The sequence below is a fragment of the Conger conger genome, chromosome 14 (assembly GCF_963514075.1).
Source record: "Conger conger chromosome 14, fConCon1.1, whole genome shotgun sequence".
Taxonomy (NCBI): Eukaryota; Metazoa; Chordata; class Actinopteri; order Anguilliformes; family Congridae; genus Conger; species Conger conger.
This window is the reverse complement of record NC_083773.1, coordinates 10,246,136-10,268,239: the sequence shown is the minus strand read 5'-3', so window position 1 is coordinate 10,268,239 and position 22,104 is coordinate 10,246,136. Positions and strand designations below refer to the sequence as shown.

Genomic DNA, 22,104 nt, shown 5'->3' with positions numbered 1-22,104 from the left:
GCATGCACATCCACGCATGAAAGGCACACACAGACACACATAAGCAAGACACACACCCACACACGCCCACAGAATTAAAATAGGCCTTTCATGCTTATCCTTGGATCTACAAAGAAGGAGAAAAATAAAACTGAAACACAACAAACAGGGGTGTTAATCGAGTCGCATCCTTAAAGGTTTTGATGAATCATTTCTGCTTTAAATAGCGATATTTAAATAAACTGTGATATTTAAATAAAAGGCCGACAGGGCAGCCTTGTGGAATTATGTTATTTAAATAACTAGATGATGAATTGATATCCCTTTTAGTTTTCATCATCTTTTCTTTCTTCACAGCTCATTTTGAACAACAATTTTGAACTGCCATTTTTGATTTGCTCACCATCTTTATATTATTAAAATTAAGTGCATATGGCAGGGTAACTTCTGGAACAGGCAGATTGGAGAAGTTTCCTATATACAGTGGTCTCCAGAATTATTATTATTATTATTATTATTATTATTATTATTATTATTAATAATAGAAATGTAGAAAAAACATTGCATATAATAAACAACATGGATAATTATCTATATTGTATGTTCGAACGGGAAACACCTCATATCTACTGTCAAATATGTAGGTGGGTCATTGACATTTTGGAGATGTTTTGCTGTCAGTGGTCCAGGGGCATTATTTAAGATCAATGGCACAATGAATTCAACAAAGTATCGGGAAATCTTGGCATAAAATCTAGTTGCCTGTGCTTGGAAGCTGAGTCTAGGTCATAGGTACATTTTCCAGCAGGACAATGACTCCAGACATACATCAAAATTCACACAGAAATGGTAAAAAAACAGCAACCATGTTCTGCAGTGGCCATCTCAGTCTCCAGACTTAAATCCCATGAAAAACCTGAACTGACGAGGGGGTATCCCAAGTATCCCACCGCCCGACGACCTGTCCTCTTGACCCCATCCCCTCTCCCCTTCTACAATCTATATCTAATGACATTCTCCCTTTTCTCTCCTCTCTAATCAACACCTCCCTCTCTTCCGGCACCATTCCCTGAAGAGGGCCAGAGTCACCCCTCTGCTCTGAGCAACTACTGGCCTGTCTCTCTTCTTCCTTTTCTCGGCAAAACTCTGGAACAGGCGGTCTGCTCCCAACTGTCCTTATCTTCTTCACAACAATCTCCATGACCCCAACCAGTCCAGCTTCAAGAGTGGCCACTCCACTGAGACCGCCCTGCTCGCGGTCACTGAGGCACTCCACTCTGCTAAAGCCAAATCCCTCTCCTCTGTACTCATCTTCCTCGACCTGTCGGCCGCCTTCGATACAGTCAACCACGAGATTCTGCTCTCATCGCTGTCTGGGATGGGTATCACAGGGTCTGCACTTGCTTGGTTTTCCTCCTACCCCTCTGGTCGCTCCTACCAGGTGACTTGGAGGGGCTCAGTCTCTGACCCACCCCCCTACAAACTGGAGTCCTGCAGGGCTCAGTTCTTGGTCCTCTCCTCTTCTCGCTATACACCATGTCTCTTGGTTCTTATCTCTTCCATGGCTTTTCTTATCACTCTTACGCCGATGACACCCAACTCTTTATTTCCTTCCCCCCCAATACCCAAGTCACCACACAGATCTCTGCCTGCTTGGCTGATATCTCTGTGTGGATGACTTCCCACCACCTGAAGCTTAACCTTGCCAAAACTGAGCTTCTCTACATCCCTGCTAAGTCCTCTCCGTCAATCGACCTCTCACTGACTGTTGAGGACTTTGTAGTTTCCTCCTCCCGTACGGCAAAGAATCTTCGGGTGACTCTTGATAACTGCCTCACCCTGGCTCCACAAGTATCCTCCACTGCCAGAACCTGCAGGTTCTTTCTGTACAATATACGTCGTATCCGTCATCTCCTGACGGAGAAAGCCACCCAGCTCCTAGTCCAGGCGCTCGTCATTTCCCGCCTGCAACTCCCTCCTAGCCGGTCTCCCAGCAAGTGCCATCAAGCCCCTCCAGCTGGTCCAGAATGCTGCAGCCCGCCTGATCACCAGTTATCCCAGGTCGGCTCATGTCACCCCGCTTCTCATTGGCATCCACTGGATTCCTATTGCCGCACGCATCCGATTCAAGGCCCTAGTTGTTGTGTTGGCATTTCAGGCTGCTAAGGGGACTGCCCGACCTTGCATACAATCCTTAATCACTCCCTACTCCCCAGCTAGCCCACTCTGGTCTGCCAGCTCTGGTCGCCTTATGGTTCCCTCTCTACGTGCACCTGGCGGTCGAGCTGCACGTTCACGCTTGTTTTCCGTTCTGGTTCCTCAGTGGTGGAATGACTTGCCTACCACTGTCAGGACAGCAGAATCCCTCCCCCTACTTCGACGCAGGCTAAAAACACACCTTTTCAAACTCTACCTTAGTCCTCCCTCCTGATTTCCCCCGCCCCCCTTTCTGATATCCCTATCCTCCTTGTCTAACCCCCCCAAAAAAAATGTATTATAATAATTTGCACTTTGGATGGATGCTTTGACTTGTAGAAGAACCTATGCACTTGTAAGTAGCTTTGGATTAAAAGCGTCTGCCAAATGACTAAAATGTAATGTAAATGTAAGTATACCAATGATTCTGAGAAGTTCCACAGGGAGCAATGGTGAAAAATTCATGAAAAAAAGACTCATGGCTGTCATCTTTGCCAAGGGTGTTTGCACAAAGTATCAAACCAGGGGTGCCAATAATTGTGGAACCTATATTTTGGGGAAATGTTTTATTTAAAAATGTTAGACTGTGGTTGAGTCCATTCAATCATTAATAAAGCATGTTGCTTTTCATGTTGGAAAATAAAGCTCATGTCCACAATTGTATTTATTTGTGCATAATTTTAGTCCACTCTAGTTACCTTTATACTCAATTGTGTGTAATAATAGATGAGGTAGTAATCCATATCAGATGTCTTATCTTGAATTCAACTATATATAGTATAGATAGACTCAGTGACCACTTATTAGATGGATCTGTACACCAGCTCATTAATGCAAATATTTAATCAGCCAATCGTGTGGCAGAAACTCAATACATAAAAGCATGTAGACCGTTTCAGTTGTTGTCCAGACGAAACATCAGAAAGAGGAAGAAATGGGATCTAAATGGGACTTTGGCCACAGATTGATTGTTGGGGCCAAGTGGGGTGGTATCTCAGAAACCGTTGATCTCCTGGGATTGACATTCAACAGTCTTTAGAGTTTAAACAGAATGGTGTAAAAAGCATCCACAGTTCTGTGGGAAAAACACCTTGCTAATGGGAAAGGTCAGAGGAGAAGGGCCAGACTGGTCAAAGCTGACAGGAAGGTGACAGTAATGCAAATAACCATGCATTACATTACAACAGTGGTATGCAGAAGAGCATCTCTGAAAACAAAACGCATGAAATCTTGAAGTGGATAGGCTATAGCAGAGACTTGAGTCAAAAAACAACAACAAAAAAGTCTAATAAAGTGTTAGACTTTATAAGGTATTTGTTAGACTTTTTTTTTAAAGACTTATTGGTCTTCTGTTGCTGTAGCCTAACCACTTAGAGGTTTGATGAGTTGTGTGTTCAGAGATGCTCTTCTGCATACCACTGTTGTAATGTGGGATTATTTGCATTACTGTCACCTTCCTGTCAGCTTTGACCAGTCTTCTCCTCTGACCTCTCTCATTGAGAACACATTTTTGCCTGCAGGACTGCTGCTCACTGGATGTTTTCTCTTTTTTGCACCATTCTCTCCAAAATTTAGTGTATTGACTGTTGTGACTGAAAATCACAAGAGATCAGCAGTTTCTGAGATGCTTAAACAACCCTGTCTGGCACCAACAATCATTCCACGGTCAAACTCACTTAGATTACATTTCTTCCCCATTCTGACATTTGGTCTGAACAACAGCTGAACTTCTTGACTATGTCTGCATACTTTTATGCATTTAGTTGGTGCCACATGGCTGATGAAATATGGGCATTATCAAGCTGGTGTACAGGTCTATTTAATAAATTGCTCATTGAGTGTATGTACACACACTCACACACACAAAAACAGTGGGGACCAAAAGTATGAGGTCACTACCAACTCATGGTGTTTTCAATTATTTATCCAGGCATAATACAATTATCCAGTTACACTTCATGTATTCAAGAACACATTGTTGGGAACAAGGGGAGCTAATTAGTTGAAGAGGGAAAAGGCTAAACATCAAGTAACTTCAGCAGATGATCTATGGGAGGTGTTGATAAAGTGCTGGGATGAAATGGAGGATGAGGTGTTGCATAAGCTAGTGTAATCAATGCCAAGCAGAGTGAAGGCAGTAATCGAGTTCCTTCAATAAATAGACACTTGTTTCCTTATATTATTTACAAAATAATGTATTGTTGAATTAGAAAATAATCATAATTGTATTAGCCCTTGACAAAGGAAAATAATCAGTTCTTGGTAGTGTCCTATGACTTTTGTTCCCCACTGTATCTATAAAATGTTACGGCATATATTTTTGTAAATAGACATACAGTATAGTATATGCCAGGGAAGAGAGACAATTATTGAGAACAACTGATGAGTGGCCAGCAGCAGATGAGTTTGACCCTAGCAGTGTCACTTCTGAATTCATCTATGTCATTTCTGATGCCATACAATCTTTGGAAAAACTGCACATTACATTATAACATGAAGTTATTGTAATGTTTCTTAGTGTATTTCCACATATGTCCAGTTTTATGTATTTTAAACCATTAATATAGAAGAGTAATTGCCAATAAGGGATTTTAGGTTTTGCCTAGAGCAGTCAAAGTCATAAAACAGGCTACGTGACACTAAACATGGAATGATTGGCATGGCATCCTTTCTCTCTGAAAAGGCCATTTTCCAATATCTTCCATCTAACATATTTCCATTTAGTCCCAAATGTGTTTTCATTTTTGGACCTTTTGAAACTACTTTTACATCTAAGTAGACAAAATGGATTACTTACTGACCACGATTTTAATTCCTGGGGATAAAATAAAACAAATTTGTTGGATCAAAAATGCACCTGCCTCTTTGTATAAAATGAACATTGTTTTCAATTCACATGCAATATTCATTAATTCATTCAGTATCCTAACCCACTTATCCTGAACAGGGTCACAGGGGGGCTAGAGCCTATCCCAGCATACATTGGGCGAAAGGCAGGAATACACCCTGGACAGGTCGCCAGTCCATCGCAGGGCACACACTCCATTCACTCACACACTCATACCTACAGGCCGACAGGGATTTCAAACCCAGGACCTCCTTGCTGTGAGGTGGCAGTGCTACCCACTGCACCATCCGTGCCACCCCAATTCACATGCAATATGATATACATAAAAGGTAGAGAATATATTTTTATAATTATAGTAAAAGGCAGTTAACATGTTCTTGACATTTAATATTATTTCCATGTAGATGCATGACTGGAAAAGTCCAGTTATGATGACAGATTACATTATGTTATTCCGGTTTTTGCTGAATCTTTTTGGCAATTTCTTTTTCCATTTTGTTTGACTCCATTTATAAATATATAATGGTCTCTTACATATGTATTTTACACAATTAGTGCTATTCTTGGCGGTACAAGATAGAGTAAGACATCAAAACATTGGTATTGAATCTGTCATAAATTGAGCACTGCATGTACATTTGAGTGTTATTTAATTTATTACAAGCAAATAACATGATTTGTTGCAGTAAATTCAGAGGAATGCCAGCAACCAAGTAGATGTCAGAATTAAGACTGTGAATGCACTGCATCTGTGCAAATTATTCCACCCCCCTACAAAACAACACTCAACATTACTCAACAGAACCAGTTATCATATCATTTTCACTGGCACACTCTTCAGACCCTTAGTATCCAAGGCAACTGGAGGCTATTCCTCTGGAGAAACCAAGGTTTGTGTTGGCATAGCAACAACAGACACCTCTTTCTTCACATGGAATGTCCTAATGAGGTTTTGTAAGGTTCAGATGATGTTTACAATCTTTCCAGTGAATAAACGGGGGATGCTAATAATTTGAATAGGCACACATTTGCAATATGCAAATATTTTATTTGGTACAGGTTACTGCCGCTGTGGTACTTGGGCTTGCGTGGGGGACCACGTGCAGGAAGTGAGAAAGAGCAGAGCGTTTCAGCTGGTGGGTGGCGTTGTCGCGCTGGTTGAATATTGAGTGAGTGCAAACAGCCATCACTTCTGTGGGGGGAAAACCCTTTCTGAAGTGTTTACCCATTTATATCATGGACTAACACTCTCGCCAAGAATCGAAAACGATCACAGCATAAGAGGCAGATCCACAGGAGCATAATACCATTGAAAAGAAAAGATAGAGATATCTGGTGTCAAAAGACACCTTCCATTATAGCTGAAGATCTCCATTCAGCATATAAGTCTACATGGAATACACTGGGGGACAATAATTCTTGAAATTATTAACTAGAAATGTTTGTGTGCCCAGTATATTAAATGCTAAACTGCACTAACAGTGTTCTGATTCAGAAGTGCCTAAATATTTTCAATCTATAAGAAAAGCATAGTATTATTTGGTTGACGGGTGGCTTATCGTGAGAAAGTGACTGGCACTTGCTCAAAATAAAAATAGAAAATAGAAATAGAAAATTATGCTTTTATACCCAAAGGCGATAAAGCAATGCCATTTTTTTTTTTTTTGTGTGCGCTGAATGTCTTATATATTGTGACAGTGAAGAAAAAGCAGCTATTACAGCAGAATCAGTGCCTCAGGGCCTGTGCCAGAGTTGAACGAGCGATGCTGTGCAAAACATTTGCATGTATGTATGTTTTTAGGCTTTAGCTGTCTTTACCTTTATGTCCACAGCACACTGTAGTACTTATTCATCCCCTGGTGTATCTGGATTCACAATGAACTCTCTTTAGTGTGCCCTCCTTCAGTGCCAGCCACACCTACACACCACATTGTGCATCAAGCCTACAGTAGCAGCTTGTATGAATCATAAAACCTGGTCAATCAAGCCTGTGAGAAAATAACTTATGGAAAGTGTTTGTATCGTTTACAGACATTTCGCTGAAGAGTGTGGCGAGGAGGATTATTGTGGGTTTTTTGTCAAACTGTGTCCAGCTACTGTGCTATGAGATGGAATCCCTTTCTGGTTTCTTCCACTGTCTTCAACTGCTGTCTTCAAGCGTCCTTGAGAAATATTCAACCGCAAATTCTGGGTGAAGCCACTCACATCTCTCTCCCTCTCTTACTTTATACTGCTGACCTATCCACTTTATCTAATGCAGCAGCATGGGTAATCACAATCAAGGTGGTAGCATCCTCATTTTACATCGTGTGCCCTTCGAATGCAAATATATTTTGAATTCAGTGTTTGCATTTTAAAAATGCACTAAAATCCAATGGGCTTAGCCAGAAACTTTACAGTAAGTGAAATGACTGGCAAAGTGTGGCAAAAAAAATTATGATTGCACAAATAAACTTGCTCCTATTTGTCCATCCCTGTTCATTAGTATAAATAATATAGCATAACAAAGTCTAAATGAATTGGACACTGTGATATTATTCCGGCACTCATCAAATGTACTTATTCATTTATTTAGTACAACTATATCTAGAGGTTATTTAGCATTATATCTTTGAGTTACATGCATTTTAAATTGCATGTAAGTTACAGCAGACACTTATCCAGAGCACCAACATAGCTTGTATTGGTCTTAAATACAATCCATTTATATAGGCTCGCTGGATATTTACTGAAGAAATCCAGGTTCAGTACCTTGCTCAGGTGCCTGTTCCACAAAGTTGGATTCCCAAGGTAGCTGGATAACTGCTAAAACCCGGACACAATCCAAATCTGGAACACGGACCGAAGTAAAAAGAGCTGTTTCAGGATTTACTGTGTGCTGTTATCTGGTTAACTAAGTATTCCTGCTCAGTGGAACAGGCCCCAGGACTAAAACGTCAGTGTCCTACCTGGAAACCCAACCTTTATAAGTTAGAAGACAACTTCTCTAATCATTATGCCACGCTATGCCTTTCATAAAGCAGTTATGTAGCTTATGACCTCCTGCTGATAAGCTATTTTCCCCCTCATTTTCACATCATTCAACTCCCACTGTTTTGACAACCCGAACACTCGAAGGTGTATAGAAAAACAGTTCCCTTTTAAAACAGAGAATCGGTTATTATTGTTCTTTAAAATAGCATTCTTTTTCACTTTGTGTCACTTTTCAGATAACCCTAAAGTTGTACTACCAAGCAGCCTAGATTTCATTAAATTATAACCCCTACCCCAGCAGAGCTACACTGTGCATGCAGTCAGCTGGCACAAGCCAAAGTCACCAGCATGGTGGTCATCACATTACATGGTATTATTCTAGAGAAGTAAAGCTGAAAAACAGATGTGTCACATGATTGAATCCAGGAAATGTGATACAATTACATTGGAACAGTCGGCTGTTATGTGACATATAGACGCATAGCTCAAATGCTTATAGGCTACTTGTCATTCCTTGTAATGTATTGGCACTTTTCAACACCTCACAGTGTATTTACCGATTTATAGAGGTTATGTGCCGTGAATATATAAGTAACGTGAAAATTGAAAATGTTTTACTGAGATTGTTTTACTGTATTCAATCCTGGCAGACAAACCTGTCATTCTGCAGAAGCAGGAAGTCCACAAATAGTCATGTGAACATGTTGTGGCTTTTCTCCGTAGGAACAATGATAATGCATATGGATATTTTTTATGTTAGAGAATCAAGGTCTATTGTTTTACCAAGATGTGCATGGTCGCTAAGTAACCAAAGCAAGCAACCATTGTTGATTTTAAAAAATGTCTGTCTCAAGTCTACGCTTGTAGGCTATATAGATTAACCAGGGACAAAGAAGAATAGACAAATTAGTATGGTTGAGCGTGGATCTGAGATTTTGTTCTCATTATGACTTCATCATACCTTCAAGGACTTTTTGTGTGCGGTACAATTTGTACATTTGAGCTAAGTGCCGTTTCAGTGAAGGCTGGTCAGATCATCGATACTTCAGCTCCCTCTTGTGTATGCCTCCTTTTATTCACTTAAAAGATCACCTGACTTGAAATGCCTACGAGAAGTGTTCGCAGTCGATGTAACATAATGTATGCATAAAACAATCTACCGATATTGATATGCACCACAATTCTTGAGTGTAAATAAGTATGCCGATGATGTCGATGCCGTCTTCAACATATTTAATGAAATCGTTCACAAAGACATGCAATGCACAGTGACTACGTCTTGTACGTATGCTGTGTCTCTGACGCACGACGCAGGTGAAGAAAACGTCAGCGCGTGGCGCGGAACCAGCGGTTTGTGTGTCTGGTAGTGAGGTGAGTTTGTTCAGTTTTATTATTGTTGTTAGCTGGATAATTTGTATTCTATGATTTTGTACGAATAAAACAAACAGGATTATTGTGCATAAGATTATGTTGCAATCGATTAGCTATTAATCGTCTAAATGGGCTAATTTATGTAAGGTGGTAGTTAGCGAACTAGTTTACGGTTAGCTAGCTATAGTTAGAGCTAGCAAGCTGTTTCTTCATAAGCGTTAGTTTTGCAGCGCTAACTTGTAGCTAATCTTTGCCAACTTAAAGTTTCAGACGTACTTATAGTTCGCCATACATTGAATTTGTGAGATCAAATGTTGTTAAGTTAGTTAGCTAACTTCTATAACCATGAGTTGCTAACGTCGTTAGATAAATCTCGAAACCAAAGCCAGCTGACGTTAGCTAGCTAACAATAATGTTAACTTGTTAGTTGTTCTATCAGCCCTATACGACTTTGCATTTCATTGTTTGTCTGCTAGCTAAATACCTAGATATGAGATTGTTTGCTTGATTGATTCAGTTTCTGAAATAGTTTACTACATCTGAAATAATTGTTTAGGCACTTAACGTTAGCTAGATAGTCTTGACCGATTAGTATTTAATATTTTGCAGTGTCGTTTTGTTTTTAGAAGTGAGAAGCAAAGATGTATCGTCCCAAGCCCACCCTAAGAGACCGACAGCACCTCTACAAGTTGATAATTAGTCAACTTTTGTATGACGGATACACCAACATCGCCAACTGCTTGATCAGCGAGGTGAAGCCGCCAAACGTGGTGTCGCCCTCGGAACAGCTTATGCAGCTTGCCAAGATGGGTAAGGTTTGGAGCGGACAGTAGATACTGTTGTGTTATGAAGCAAAATTGACAACATTACTCCATTGATTCCTGGTGCCAAATTGATTGTTTTTTTTTATATTTGCATTTTTAAAAGACACACCTTTCATGGAGCACTGCACTACAGAATTGTTGGCTTAGTCTCCCTAAGAATCCAGGGTCTTGGTTGTAATGCTCATTTGCATTAATGTACAGGATTTTCATTCAACTGAATACCTTCAGTCAAACAAATCTGCTTCTATTCAAAGCTTGATCCAGAATACCGACCAGTCTATACTTATAAAGAAGACTTCACACCAATAATTCCAATGATCCCATAGTGAACTGCTCCATTGTTTTGTGTTAAAAAAAGAGGTGAGATTAAGTTGGCGGCACGGATGGTGCAGTGGGTAGCACTGCCGCCTCACAGCAAGGAGGTCCTGGGTTCGAATCCCGGTCAGCCAAGGCCTCTCTGTGTGGAGTTTGCATGTTCTCCCCGTGTTTGCGTGGGTTTCCTCCGTGTACTCTCGTTTCCTCCCACAGTCCAAAGACATGCAGGTTAGGCTGATTGGAGAGTCTAAATTGCCCGTGGGTATGAGTGTGTGAGTGAATGGTGTGTGTGCCTTGCGATGGACTGCCGACCTGTCCAGGGTGTGTTCCTGCCTGTCTGGGATAGGCTCCAGACCCCCTGTGACCTTGTTCAGGATAAGCGGGTTAAGATAATGGGTGGATGGATGGATTCGTAAGTTACTAGTTTACATTTTGACTTCAATAGATAACCTTTAAAGCTACAATAGGTACGTTTGTGTTACAGTGGTCTTCTAACAATGTTTTATGTCCCTTCCTATCATTGAAAAAGGCTCACTGACATATTGACTCGTCCTCTGCCTGTGTTTATAGTCCTTAAATTTGGGTTTCAAAATATACAGTTGCCAGACTGACTCTCTGTGCCGAAGCATTGTCTATAGCTTTACAATAATTCAACCTCATTGGTTGAAAATTGGTTCTAATTGCCACAGCCAATGGTGTGGGGAGGTTTCAATGTCAGTGCATTCACAGAGAAGGGGGAAGGTTAAACAGTGTTGTGGTTTGAGGGAGTTTATTGCTGCAATTCCTCTCTTGACCATTATAAGTCCAAAATTACCTATTGCACCTTTAATGCAAAATGCTTTTAAGCACCTCTAAATAGTTTATCATCTGCAAAAGGCTGGTTGCCTGTGTGTTTGCTGCCTCAGTGTGGTGACGGGCTTCCCTGTCGGACTCTCAGGGATGGAGAATGACGACAGCGCCGTGCAGTACGCCATCGGCCGGTCGGACACGGTGGCGCCCGGCACCGGGATCGACCTGGAGTTCGACGCGGACGTGCAGACCATGTCGCCCGAGGCCTCCGAGTACGAGACGTGCTACGTCACCTCGCACAAGGGGCCCTGCCGCGTGGCCACCTACAGCCGGGACGGCCAGCTCATCGCCACCGGCTCGGCCGACGCCTCCATTAAGATTCTGGACACGGAGCGCATGCTGGCTAAAAGCGCCATGCCCATTGAGGTGAGGCCCTGCCCTGAAGGGAGAAGAGACCTTCCTGGTCAGATGACATTTTATCGACCGGGTCACCTGGTCTGATAAAATATATTTATTTATTTATTTTCTTTTTAAATGATGAAAGAAGAGACAATCTGTTCTGCTTTCAGTCCCATTGACTTGTGTGACAATGTAACGGTGTTTCCCATGCCATTAAGCAGTAGTGGACACTTGCTGTTTCAGGAATTGGGAGTGCTGCAACTGAATACGAACAACACCCACGTGTTAACTATACTACGTGCGTTTTGTGCCGTGTGGCTTGCGTTTTGTGCATTTTGCACTTTGAGCTGCAAGAGCTTGCATTGTATTAACTACAAGCTGTTGAACACAAATTGAATCAAAAGCTTCCGGAGAAATCATAAGGGGAACGGTGTACAGGTGAGATGTTTTCTTTATATTTGTTGTAAAGGTAAATGAAGTCAGTGTCCCTTTGTGCGTTTCTGTCTCAGGTGATGATGAACGAGACAGCCCAACAGAACATGGAGAACCACCCCGTGATCCGCACTCTGTACGATCACGTCGATGAGGTCACCTGCCTGGCCTTCCACCCCACCGAACAGATCTTGGCCTCCGGGTCACGTGACTACACCCTCAAACTGTTTGACTACTCCAAACCCTCTGCAAAGAGAGCCTTTAAACACATACAGGTTGGTTGCTTGCAAAGCGTTTCACCCTTTGCTAGATAGGTGTAAGTGGCCACTGACGGTGAGCTGCGCAAGAAGTGTGTATATGATTATAGCATGCTGATGGATGACACACTGTGATACCGTACATGCACAATGTGTTTCAGAGCATGTTAAACTGTTTCTTTGTATCTTTATGATGTTGTGTTTCCCCCTCTGAATTTAGAATGCGCAGTTGTGAGATGGCAGGAGAGGCATTTCTCATGTCAAAGCTACTCTCCCCACTCCAATTTTTGTTGCGTTTTTGTCCCTCCACAAGGAAGCCGAAATGCTGCGCTCCATCTCTTTCCACCCGTCGGGCGACTTCCTGTTGGTGGGGACGCAGCACCCGACCCTGCGGCTGTACGACGTGAACACCTTCCAGTGCTACGTGTCCTCCAACCCCCGCGACCAGCACACGGACACCATCTCCGGCGTCTGCTACAACCCCAGTGCCAACAGCTACGTCACCTGCAGCAAGGACGGCAGCATCAAGCTGTGGGACGGCGTGTCCAACCGCTGCGTGGCCACCTTCGACAAGGCCCACGACGGGGCCGAGGTCTGCTCCGCTGTCTTCTCCAAAAACTCCAAGTACATCCTGTCCAGCGGCAAGGACTCGGTGGCCAAGCTGTGGGAGATCTCCACTGGCAGGACGCTGGTCAAGTACACGGGTGAGGCTCTCCTCCAGGTCGGGAGTGGGATGTACACAACTACTGTCTGTTCTGGCTCCACGTGGTGGAACAAACTCCCCATGGAGGTCAGAATAGTAGGACTGGTGACCAAATAGGCTCTGGTCCTTATCTTAGTTGTGCAGGTCACAGCTGAAATGGTTCTTCTCTCTAGGGTCTTTCAGCGCACTTATCCCTGGTTATGGGTATGCACTTTGCACTTTGTTGTACGTCGATGCCAATAATGTAATGTAATGTAATGTTTGTTTCAGCTCATTTGGTATTAACGGTGCTAAAATAATATATCCAGCAAGTTGTTTTGGGTTTACTTGTAGATCTAGTCTCTGCTTGACTTGTTTAAATTTGACTTTTGACGAATGTTGAGAATTTGTAGTACTGTACGTGCTGGGAATGGTAAAATGCACAAATGAGTGTTTCAGGGAAGCCTGAAATAGTTATATTTACTGCAGAGCATTGTAACCTTGCTTGCATGATGTTCTTGAGTGTAAAGGCCCAGACACACCAAACCAACGTTAAAGAACTGGTGGCAACCAAGACCTACGAAAATTGCTTTGAGATGCCTTGTGTCACCCGTATAAAGTTGTGCTGCAACACAATGCAAAGGCAGATGGCTGTCATGTGCGAGTGAGAGAAATTAACTCCATACCAGTAGGTGACGATAGTCTGTATGTACAGATGTACAGAGTATGCTCTGTATTCACAATTCAAAAAATAAAACTGGGTGACCAAGGATTGTGGGAAGATAAACAATGATAAACACTTATTTATCATTGCTTATTTCTGAAGGAATAATGGAAATGAAATGAAAACTGAAACACGTTTCCAAAACGCTTTTGGAAAAAACCTTTTGCTTGTCAGCAGGGTCATGCTACATGTGTGATTCGTTTGCTTCCTTTATTCTATTTTGAAGCACATAAAGCATATCCTCTAAAGCTTACTTGGTCACTTCTGTTTCTCTTCTGCTGCACTGATTCGGTAAGCAGAACTGCGAGCTCTCTAACCGACTGCCCCCACCGCCGATTCTTCATGATGAATCAACTGAAAATCCAGTGATAAGATCCGACTAGTGCCAATGGTCCTGTTGGGTCTGTGCTGGTGCAGTTTGGTCCTGTTGGGTCTGTGCTGGTGCAGTTTGGTCCTGTTGGCTCTGTGCTGGTGCGGTTTGGTCCTGTTGGCTCTGTGCTGGTGCAGTTTGGTCCTGTTGTCTCTGTGCTGGTGCGGTTTGGTCCTGTTGGCTCTGTGCTGGTGCGGTTTGGTCCTGTTGGGTCTGTGCTGGTGCAGTTTGGTCCTGTTGGGTGTGTGCTGGTGCGGTTTGGTCCTGTTTGCTCTGTGCTGGTGCGGTTTGGTCCTGTTGTCTCTGTGCTGGTGCGGTTTGGTCCTGTTGGCTCTGTGCTGGTGCGGTTTGGTCCTGTTGGCTCTGTGCTGGTGCAGTTTGGTCCTGTTGGCTCTGTGCTGGTGCGGTTTGGTCCTGTTGTCTCTGTGCTGGTGCAGTTTGGTCCTGTTGGCTCTGCTGGTGCGGTTTGGTCCTGTTGGCTCTGTGCTGGTGCAGTTTGGTCCTGTTGTCTCTGTGCTGGTGCGGTTTGGTCCTGTTGTCTCTGTGCTGGTGCGGTTTGGTCCTGTTGGCTCTGTGCTGGTGCGGTTTGGTCCTGTTGGCTCTGTGCTGGTGCGGTTTGGTCCTGTTGGCTCTGCTGGTGCGGTTTGGTCCTGTTGTCTCTGTGCTGGTGCGGTTTGGTCCTGTTGGCTCTGTGCTGGTGCGGTTTGGTCCTGTTGTCTCTGTGCTGGTGCGGTTTGGTCCTGTTGTCTCTGTGCTGGTGCGGTTTGGTCCTGTTGTCTCTGTGCTGGTGCGGTTTGGTCCTGTTGTCTCTGTGCTGGTGCGGTTTGGTCCTGTTGGCTCTGTGCTGGTCCAGTAATGTGCTGTCTCTTCTCCTGCAGGGGCTGGGCTGAGTGGGCGTCAGATGCACCGCACCCAGGCCGTGTTCAACCACACCGAGGACTACGTTCTGCTGCCTGACGAGAGGACCATCAGCCTCTGCTGCTGGGACTCCCGCTCAGCCGAGAGGAAGAACCTCCTCTCCCTGGGCCACAACAACATCGTCCGCTGCATCGTGCACTCCCCCACCAACCCCGGCTTCATGACCTGCAGCGACGACTTCAGGGCACGGTTCTGGTACCGCCGTACCACGACAGACTGAGGCGGCCCGTGCCACGACTGAAGTACGGCCTCAATGACCTCCTTCGCCTCTTCTCCGTTGTGCAACATGGACTAGTTCAGTTCCACTTAAAACTCTTCATTGCAAGAGGCTTTACTTCAGGTGTTTGATGGTAGCCCAACTGTCCTTTGCCTGTTGCATGACATTTGGCAGCATCGCTGCTAGGGGGTGCTGTTTTACAGCCGAATGCTCTGGTGCAGTCTGTCACGGTCTTGCCATTTCTATTAGGATGGTGTTGGCAGTTGATCTTGAAGTGGCAACAGAACTGTAGATGGGTGCTGAATTGAATGATATGCCGTTTTAAATGGAACTGATCTCAAAGACATCAATCGCCTTTTGTATTATTTTTCTTTTGTCTATCCAAGAATGTTTTCGGGTAGTCATTTTTAAGAAGCGATGTGGCACAACTTTTAACCAGGTATTTGTCCATCTGTAGTCAGTGATGTAAAATGGTTTTATTAAAAAAAATCAGCTATGGGTGTTTGTCTGTTTGTTACAAACCAAGGTAAATGTGTTGCCTCTGAAATAATGAGCTCCAATGACTATTGGGCAAGATTGGAAGTGCGGCTGGGGCAGACTAATGGAAAGGCCACAGGTGCTCAAATAGCTGTGTACAACAATGGTGTGTAGAGGAGCATTTCAATGCACAATACCTCAAACCTTAAAGTGGTTTCTACTGAACAGGAAACTGAGCCCCCAGTGAGCAGAGGCTCACCAAAACTGAACAATGGAAGATTAGAAAAACGTTGCCTGACGAATATAACATTTCTGCAGTTACATGCACATGGTAGGGTCAGATTTAGCTGTTTACTGCATGAATCCATGGATCCATTCTGCCTCGTAAATGGTGCAGTCTGGTGGTGGTGGTGTAATAGTGTGGGAAATGTTTTTATGGCAGACACACATGTGGCCCTTTATACTAATTGAGCATGATTTGAATGCCACAGCATACATTTACATTTACATTTTAGTCATTTGGCAGACGCTTTTAATCCAAAGCGACTTACAAGTGCCTAGGTTCTACCATAAGTCAGAGCATCACATCCAGAAACTAGCAAAATACACAGGAAATGCTGTTCTAAACAAAGTTGTCATCAGAATTTTTTTTGTGTTTTTTTTTTTTTTGTCCCTTAGACAAGGATAGGGATATCAGAAAGGTGGGGCAGGGGAAATCAGGAGGGGGGACTATGGTAGAGTTTGAAAAGGTGGGTTTTGACTCTGCGTCGAAATAGGGGGAGGGACTCTGCTGTTCTGACAGTGGTAGGCAGGTCATTCCACCACTGAGGAACCAGAACGGAAAACAGGCGTGAACGTGCAGCTCGACCGCCAGGTGCACGTGGAGAGGGAACCGTAAGGCGACCAGAGCTGGCAGACCGGAGTGGTCTAGCTGGGGAGTAGGGAGTGATCAGGGATTGTATGTAAGGTGGGGCCGTCCCCTTACCTTACCATTGTTGTTGACCATGTGCATCCCTTTATGTCCATACCATTTTTCCAATGGATACTTCCTGCGGGATGATGCGCTGTTTTGCCAAGTGCGTGAATATGTGGCCAAAACAAATCTGCAGCAAGTGCATGATGCTATTGAGACTGCATGGACCAAAATCCCTAAGGAATGTTTCCAGCGCATTGTATCCATACTGCAAAGAATTCAGGCTTTTCCGGAGGCAAAAGGGGGGTCCTATCCAGCACTAGCTAGGCATACCTAATATAGTGGCCACTGACCGTGAGCTGCGGCGGAAGTGTGTTTGAGGGCATCGGTATGTAATTATAACATGCTGATGAATCTCGTGGTGCCGTACGTGCACAGTAGTCCGGCTGTTTCAGAGCATGTTTAATGAAACGGTTTCTTTGCATCTTTTTAATGCTCGGGTTCTCTCTCCAAATTTAGAACGCACAGAAGGTATGTAGGCTGTCCCTTTGCGGGGACTTTTAATTTAGACGAGTGAATGTCGAATGTGTAGCCAGCCGAAACGGACTGATGACTGCGGCAGTTGGGCTGCTGGCACAGGTAATCTGCAGGTGAGTGTGATTACACAGTCCTGGGACATTTTTGTTTTTCCACCCCAGTATTTGCCCTGCTTTTCACACATTCATTTTTTTCTTTTTTACTTGCTGATCGTACAGTGGCTCCAGAATTATTGGCACCCTAGATTAAAAATGAAGAAAAATAGCTGCATCTAATATTCAGCACAGATATTATACATGTTATGTTTAAACATTTGAGACAGTTAAATTATAGTTGTCTCGACACATTTGCTCTCTAGTTATTATGAAGTAATCTCATTTTCTTCTCAAAAAATATTAGCACCCCTAACAATTATTGTAAATAAAATCAAACGAAGTGAAATTGCCAATTTTACTTAATTCAGTTAATCTCGGTCTAAAGGAATTATATTGTCATTGTTATTCTGTCACTTCCTTTCTCACTCGAGTATAAAGTAGTAACAAGCAAAGCAAAATCCCTTTGACATTAATCAGCTTGGGAAATTTTGAAGAACAGTCAATTCAGAACGGATGGAAATTGGTAAAAAAATAAAGATTACATAAACGGTTAAACATACCATTTAATGGCAAAAATAAAAAGTTTAAAACATACAAGCTTGCCAGGAAGAGGATGTAAGTACATGTTGTCCCCAGAGATGGTAGGGAAGATGGTGAGGGCCGTAACAAAAGGATCCCGATTTAAGGATTGCAGAGATTGGTTGCATCTTGGCGGTACAGAATCTCGAAAAGAAGAATAAAATGGTACCCCCATACCAACAAACATTTTATAAGGGTGGCACGAAGACAAAGCACATTAACAACAAGCATCTGGAGTTTACCAAACCTTTTTTGAATTATGACCGGAAGAAAGCGTTATGGTCAGATGGCCATACACACCATCAACATGTTTGGCGGCAAAAGAGAAATGCATACAAGGAGAAGCACCTCATACCTACTGGGTCATAGATGTTTTGCTGTCTCTGGTCCAGGGACACTATTTCAGATGAATGGCACAATGATTTTAACAAAGTACCAGGAACTGAAATGTTCATATTGGAGTTGTGCATTTGGTTCTCCACATGTGTTGTCGAACCATATATTCTTCTTCTCCTCCTCCTCCTCCTCCTCCTCCTCCCCTCCTCCCCCCCCCCCCCCCCCCCCCCCTTGGAAAACCTGATGAAACATATGACACTTTGATAGTTCACTTCAGTAAGTAAGGTAAGTTAACTTCCCCCTCATGGAGCTGACTAATTGCGTTATGCAGCAAGACAAAGTGGCTAAGGTACATGCCTGGGACCCAGAAGGTTGGTGGTTCAAGCCCTGGTGTAGCCACAATAAGATAAGCACAGCTGTCCGGCACTTGAGCAAGGCCCTTAACCACACTACTCCAGGGGGGTGGAGGATTGTTCCCTGCGTAGCCTAATCAACTGTAAGTCGCTTTGGATGACAACGCTATTGTCCACATCTGAATGCCAGAAAATAAACAAAATTAAAGTTTTGGAGGGGCCCAGTGAAGTCCTGACTTGAACCCAATAGGATTGCTGTGGCAGGATCTAATGGGATGGTCATGCTCGAAAAACCTACCAATGTCTCTGCAGAAATCAAATTCTGCAAACTAGAGTGGGCAAAAATTATAGGAAGCGTTTGGTTGCAATTATTGCTGCTCAAAGCAGTTCAACCAGTTATTAAGTTTAAGGATATTACTTTTTCTCAGGGGTCATATGGGTGTTCGATACATTTCTTCATTAAATAAATGAAGTAATTAAAAAATAATGTCTAATATTATATTTTGTCTAAAAATCTGAAACCATTCAGTGTGACATATGCAAGAATAGAGGAAATCAGGAGAGGGGCTTTTTTATGTCACTGTATATGGTCTTTCCGGGCAGTTTTGTTTAACATGGCAGCCTGGTCTCACCACTGTGCACATCGTCGAGTTGTGGTGAACCATGCTCCATTTTAAAGTATTCATTGGAAGTTTTATCTTAAAATGTGATTAGGGAGAATTTCTCAGATGTTACTGTGGGCACTATTTATTGAAACACGGAAGTCCCTTTGAATGTGGTCATGTATGGGGGATTTCCTTGTTGCACTTCACATGATTTGTTTTTTTGTTGATCACTGACAGTGATCAACTCAATTGTCAGAGTAAAAATATTTCATATAGTGTAGTGGCTTCTGAACTGAAGCTAAGAAATGAGATCCTGGTTTGTTTCTCACACGACTGTCTCGCAAATCATAATGCTTAGCTTTCAAGAGCCATGTGTCTTTAATCAAAAGAAGTATGCTTAATGGGTACCACACCATTATTGTCTGCCCGAGAGAGTTAAGGCTTACTTCAAACTGGGTGACTTTTCAAGGTATTAATTAGCCATTCCATATTCATTAATCCAATCTCCTTTTTTTTAAAGGACAAAAAATGTTCAACTTCATCTCTAGTCAACACTAATATACAGTAGTGTGCAGTGATGATTATATACTTAACACAATGAAGATAAATCAGAAGCCAAGTACTATTCAAGTATTTATTTCATGGTTCATGTAGATGGAAATAAGTAAACAGAGAGCTCCTTCCGTCGTGCAATTGTGTTTAACACTGTGACAGTACTCAAAGTTTGTGTTACCTTAAATACTGGAACAACTGACCATCAGAAGTAATTTTGCTGAATAATGTTGCTTCAAACCAGTTTAAACAAATTGTTTAGCATCAACAATCATGGAATGACCCTTCAAACATGCATTCATTCTATGCAACAGTAAAAAAGAAATTATGACACCTTTCAATAAAAAAATAAAATTAAATATTTTCAGTGTTTCTGTTTATTAGCCATACTTTTACCCCAATGTAGATTTTTTTTGGTCTCATTGCCTATACATTTTCACCCAAAAAAATTACTATTTAAAGAAGTAATACATTAGGACCCCTTTTAGACAAATGTGGTGGTGTATAATCATCACTGCACACTACTGTAGTTGTATCTTAAGAGGTTTATACCACTGTTGCATAGTTCAAGCTCCTGCCTCTTCAAAAACTTCATCCCACCCCCATCTGTGAGTTCTGTGTCTCTCTGTGTTGTCTTGACAACAAACACCAGGGGCTTGAGAATTCATGCTTTTTAAATAAGTGACCAAAATAAATCAGTTGCACCTGTGACATACTGGAGGAGTAATAAAAACTCACTGATGAGTCAAATAAATTAAACCACTTCAAGCTATTCTAGGAATATTTCAGAATGGAATTTAATTTAATCATTTAACTTGGTTCTGCTTTATGGGTGAACAGACACGCAGGTTTGTTTGTGAAGTGCTACAGAGAACAAGAGAGGAACGAGGGAATGAAGCAAGAAAGGGAGGGGTGAGTGGGGGTTGTATCCAGCCAATGGGGATGCAGGGAAACAAATCTGTCATGAATGCGTGTGTTAGCCCCACCCCCGGTTGTAAAGTGTCTGAGTCTCTGTGACAAGTTAGACAATGTGTTTGAGAAAGAGGGGGAGACTGCAAGCTTTGAGTTCACCCTGCACTTCTTCAGCCTCTGTCATGGTAGAGAGCTCTTTGGAACAGTGAGCCAGACTTTTGAATGGCCTCTACCCCTGTGTGTGAGGATATTGTGGATTCTTGCTTCTCAAAAATGGAGGTGAGTGAAATGCCGGCTTTAATATTAAGTTGCGTTGAAGTGTCTTGCCTGTGGCTGTTCACTGAAATTGTGCTTCACTGTTCCTTTGATCAGATTTGATCAGTTCATTTGTTTCAAACATTACACTGTTTTTTCCAGAGTACTTTACAAAAACATCCCTGAAAGGTTGTTAGCTGTGATATTTTTCATTATATACATTCTAAATATTTTCATTATATTTTATTTAAATAACAATACAAGTCACACTTGTTTACAGCATTTAGCATTATTTTCAATTTGCAACTTATATTTTTGCTTGTAGACAACCAACTGCTTGGAGTTTAAACTGAAGCTGCAGTGTCAGCTACATTTCCCATTTCACACTGACCCCTTACCTTAGCCCCCCCCCACTAACACCAAATCACTCTCTCTCACACACACACACAGTTGTGTGTAACCCGATAGTGTTTCTCCTGAAGGAGAGGGTGAGAATGGGGCTTTCAGGAACTCATTAACATGCACTTCTGAGAAGCTGTGAAATCAGTCTGTTGAAGAGTGAGACAGTAAGGTAGATAACTGGTGCTGCAGACCTGTGAGCGGGATTGTGTGTGATCCTGGGGGAGGAGGTGGGATAAGTTTGAGAGATGCATCCAGGGAGTTTTCCTGGAGAATAAGAGGAGAATTTTTTCATTGGGCTTTGCCTGAAAGCACCATTGTTCCAACGAGGCATCAGACATTCATCTGTCGGGGAAGGGTTCATCTGTACAAAAAGGAAGTTACAAAAGCGTGTTTTATTTGTGCTCATCTATTGCCATTGACCTACACATTCCTCCCATTAAGGAGCAGTGAGATGGTATGGATTCATCAGAATATGAAAGATTTCATGGCAATCCAATATTGTAGTCTGTTTCACATTATACATGTTTCTCTTTATGTGTGTGTGTGCATGCATGCGTGCGTGCGTGCGTGTGTGTGTGTTACTCATCCAATTCCACTATTCTGAGCATTGAGCTGTTTAATATTTACATAATAACTTCATAAGCTATTCATTATTAGTGTATTGCAACTCCAAATTCGTATGAGGTGAATTGTATATAGCAAGATAATAATTTATAAGAGCAGGGTACTGACAATCAAAAATCCAAACCAAAGTTGTGGGCAGCCTGGCACCCAGATGTTCAATGCAAAAAATA

At 42.6% G+C, this 22,104-nt stretch overlaps 2 protein-coding genes across 3 annotated transcripts in view; both read left to right on the top strand.

Annotated features, from left to right (window-relative positions):
* The first annotated feature begins 9,211 nt into the window (after window positions 1–9,211).
* cstf1 (cleavage stimulation factor, 3' pre-RNA, subunit 1) lies at window positions 9,212–15,792 on the top strand. Of its 2 annotated transcripts, none has more exons than XM_061219842.1 (6): window positions 9,212–9,367; window positions 9,994–10,177; window positions 11,444–11,721; window positions 12,204–12,401; window positions 12,697–13,087; window positions 15,038–15,792. In XM_061219842.1, exons 2-6 carry the CDS (start codon window positions 10,009–10,011, stop codon window positions 15,295–15,297), a joined length of 1,296 nt encoding a protein of 431 aa, XP_061075826.1. In that variant the 5' UTR covers window positions 9,212–9,367; window positions 9,994–10,008; the 3' UTR covers window positions 15,298–15,792. The 2 variants fall into 2 exon arrangements, with proteins under 2 accessions (XP_061075826.1, XP_061075827.1); XM_061219843.1 differs by having other exon boundaries at window positions 9,275–9,367; window positions 9,977–10,177.
* A 4,999-nt stretch (window positions 15,793–20,791) lies between these two features.
* The window catches only part of cass4 (Cas scaffold protein family member 4), a 16,752-nt gene continuing 15,439 nt past the window's right edge, over window positions 20,792–22,104 (top strand). The window contains exon 1 of the mRNA XM_061220200.1: window positions 20,792–20,932. Within this exon, the coding sequence (XP_061076184.1) occupies window positions 20,876–20,932 (57 nt within the window). The 5' untranslated portion in view covers window positions 20,792–20,875. The remainder of the gene's footprint in view (window positions 20,933–22,104) is intronic.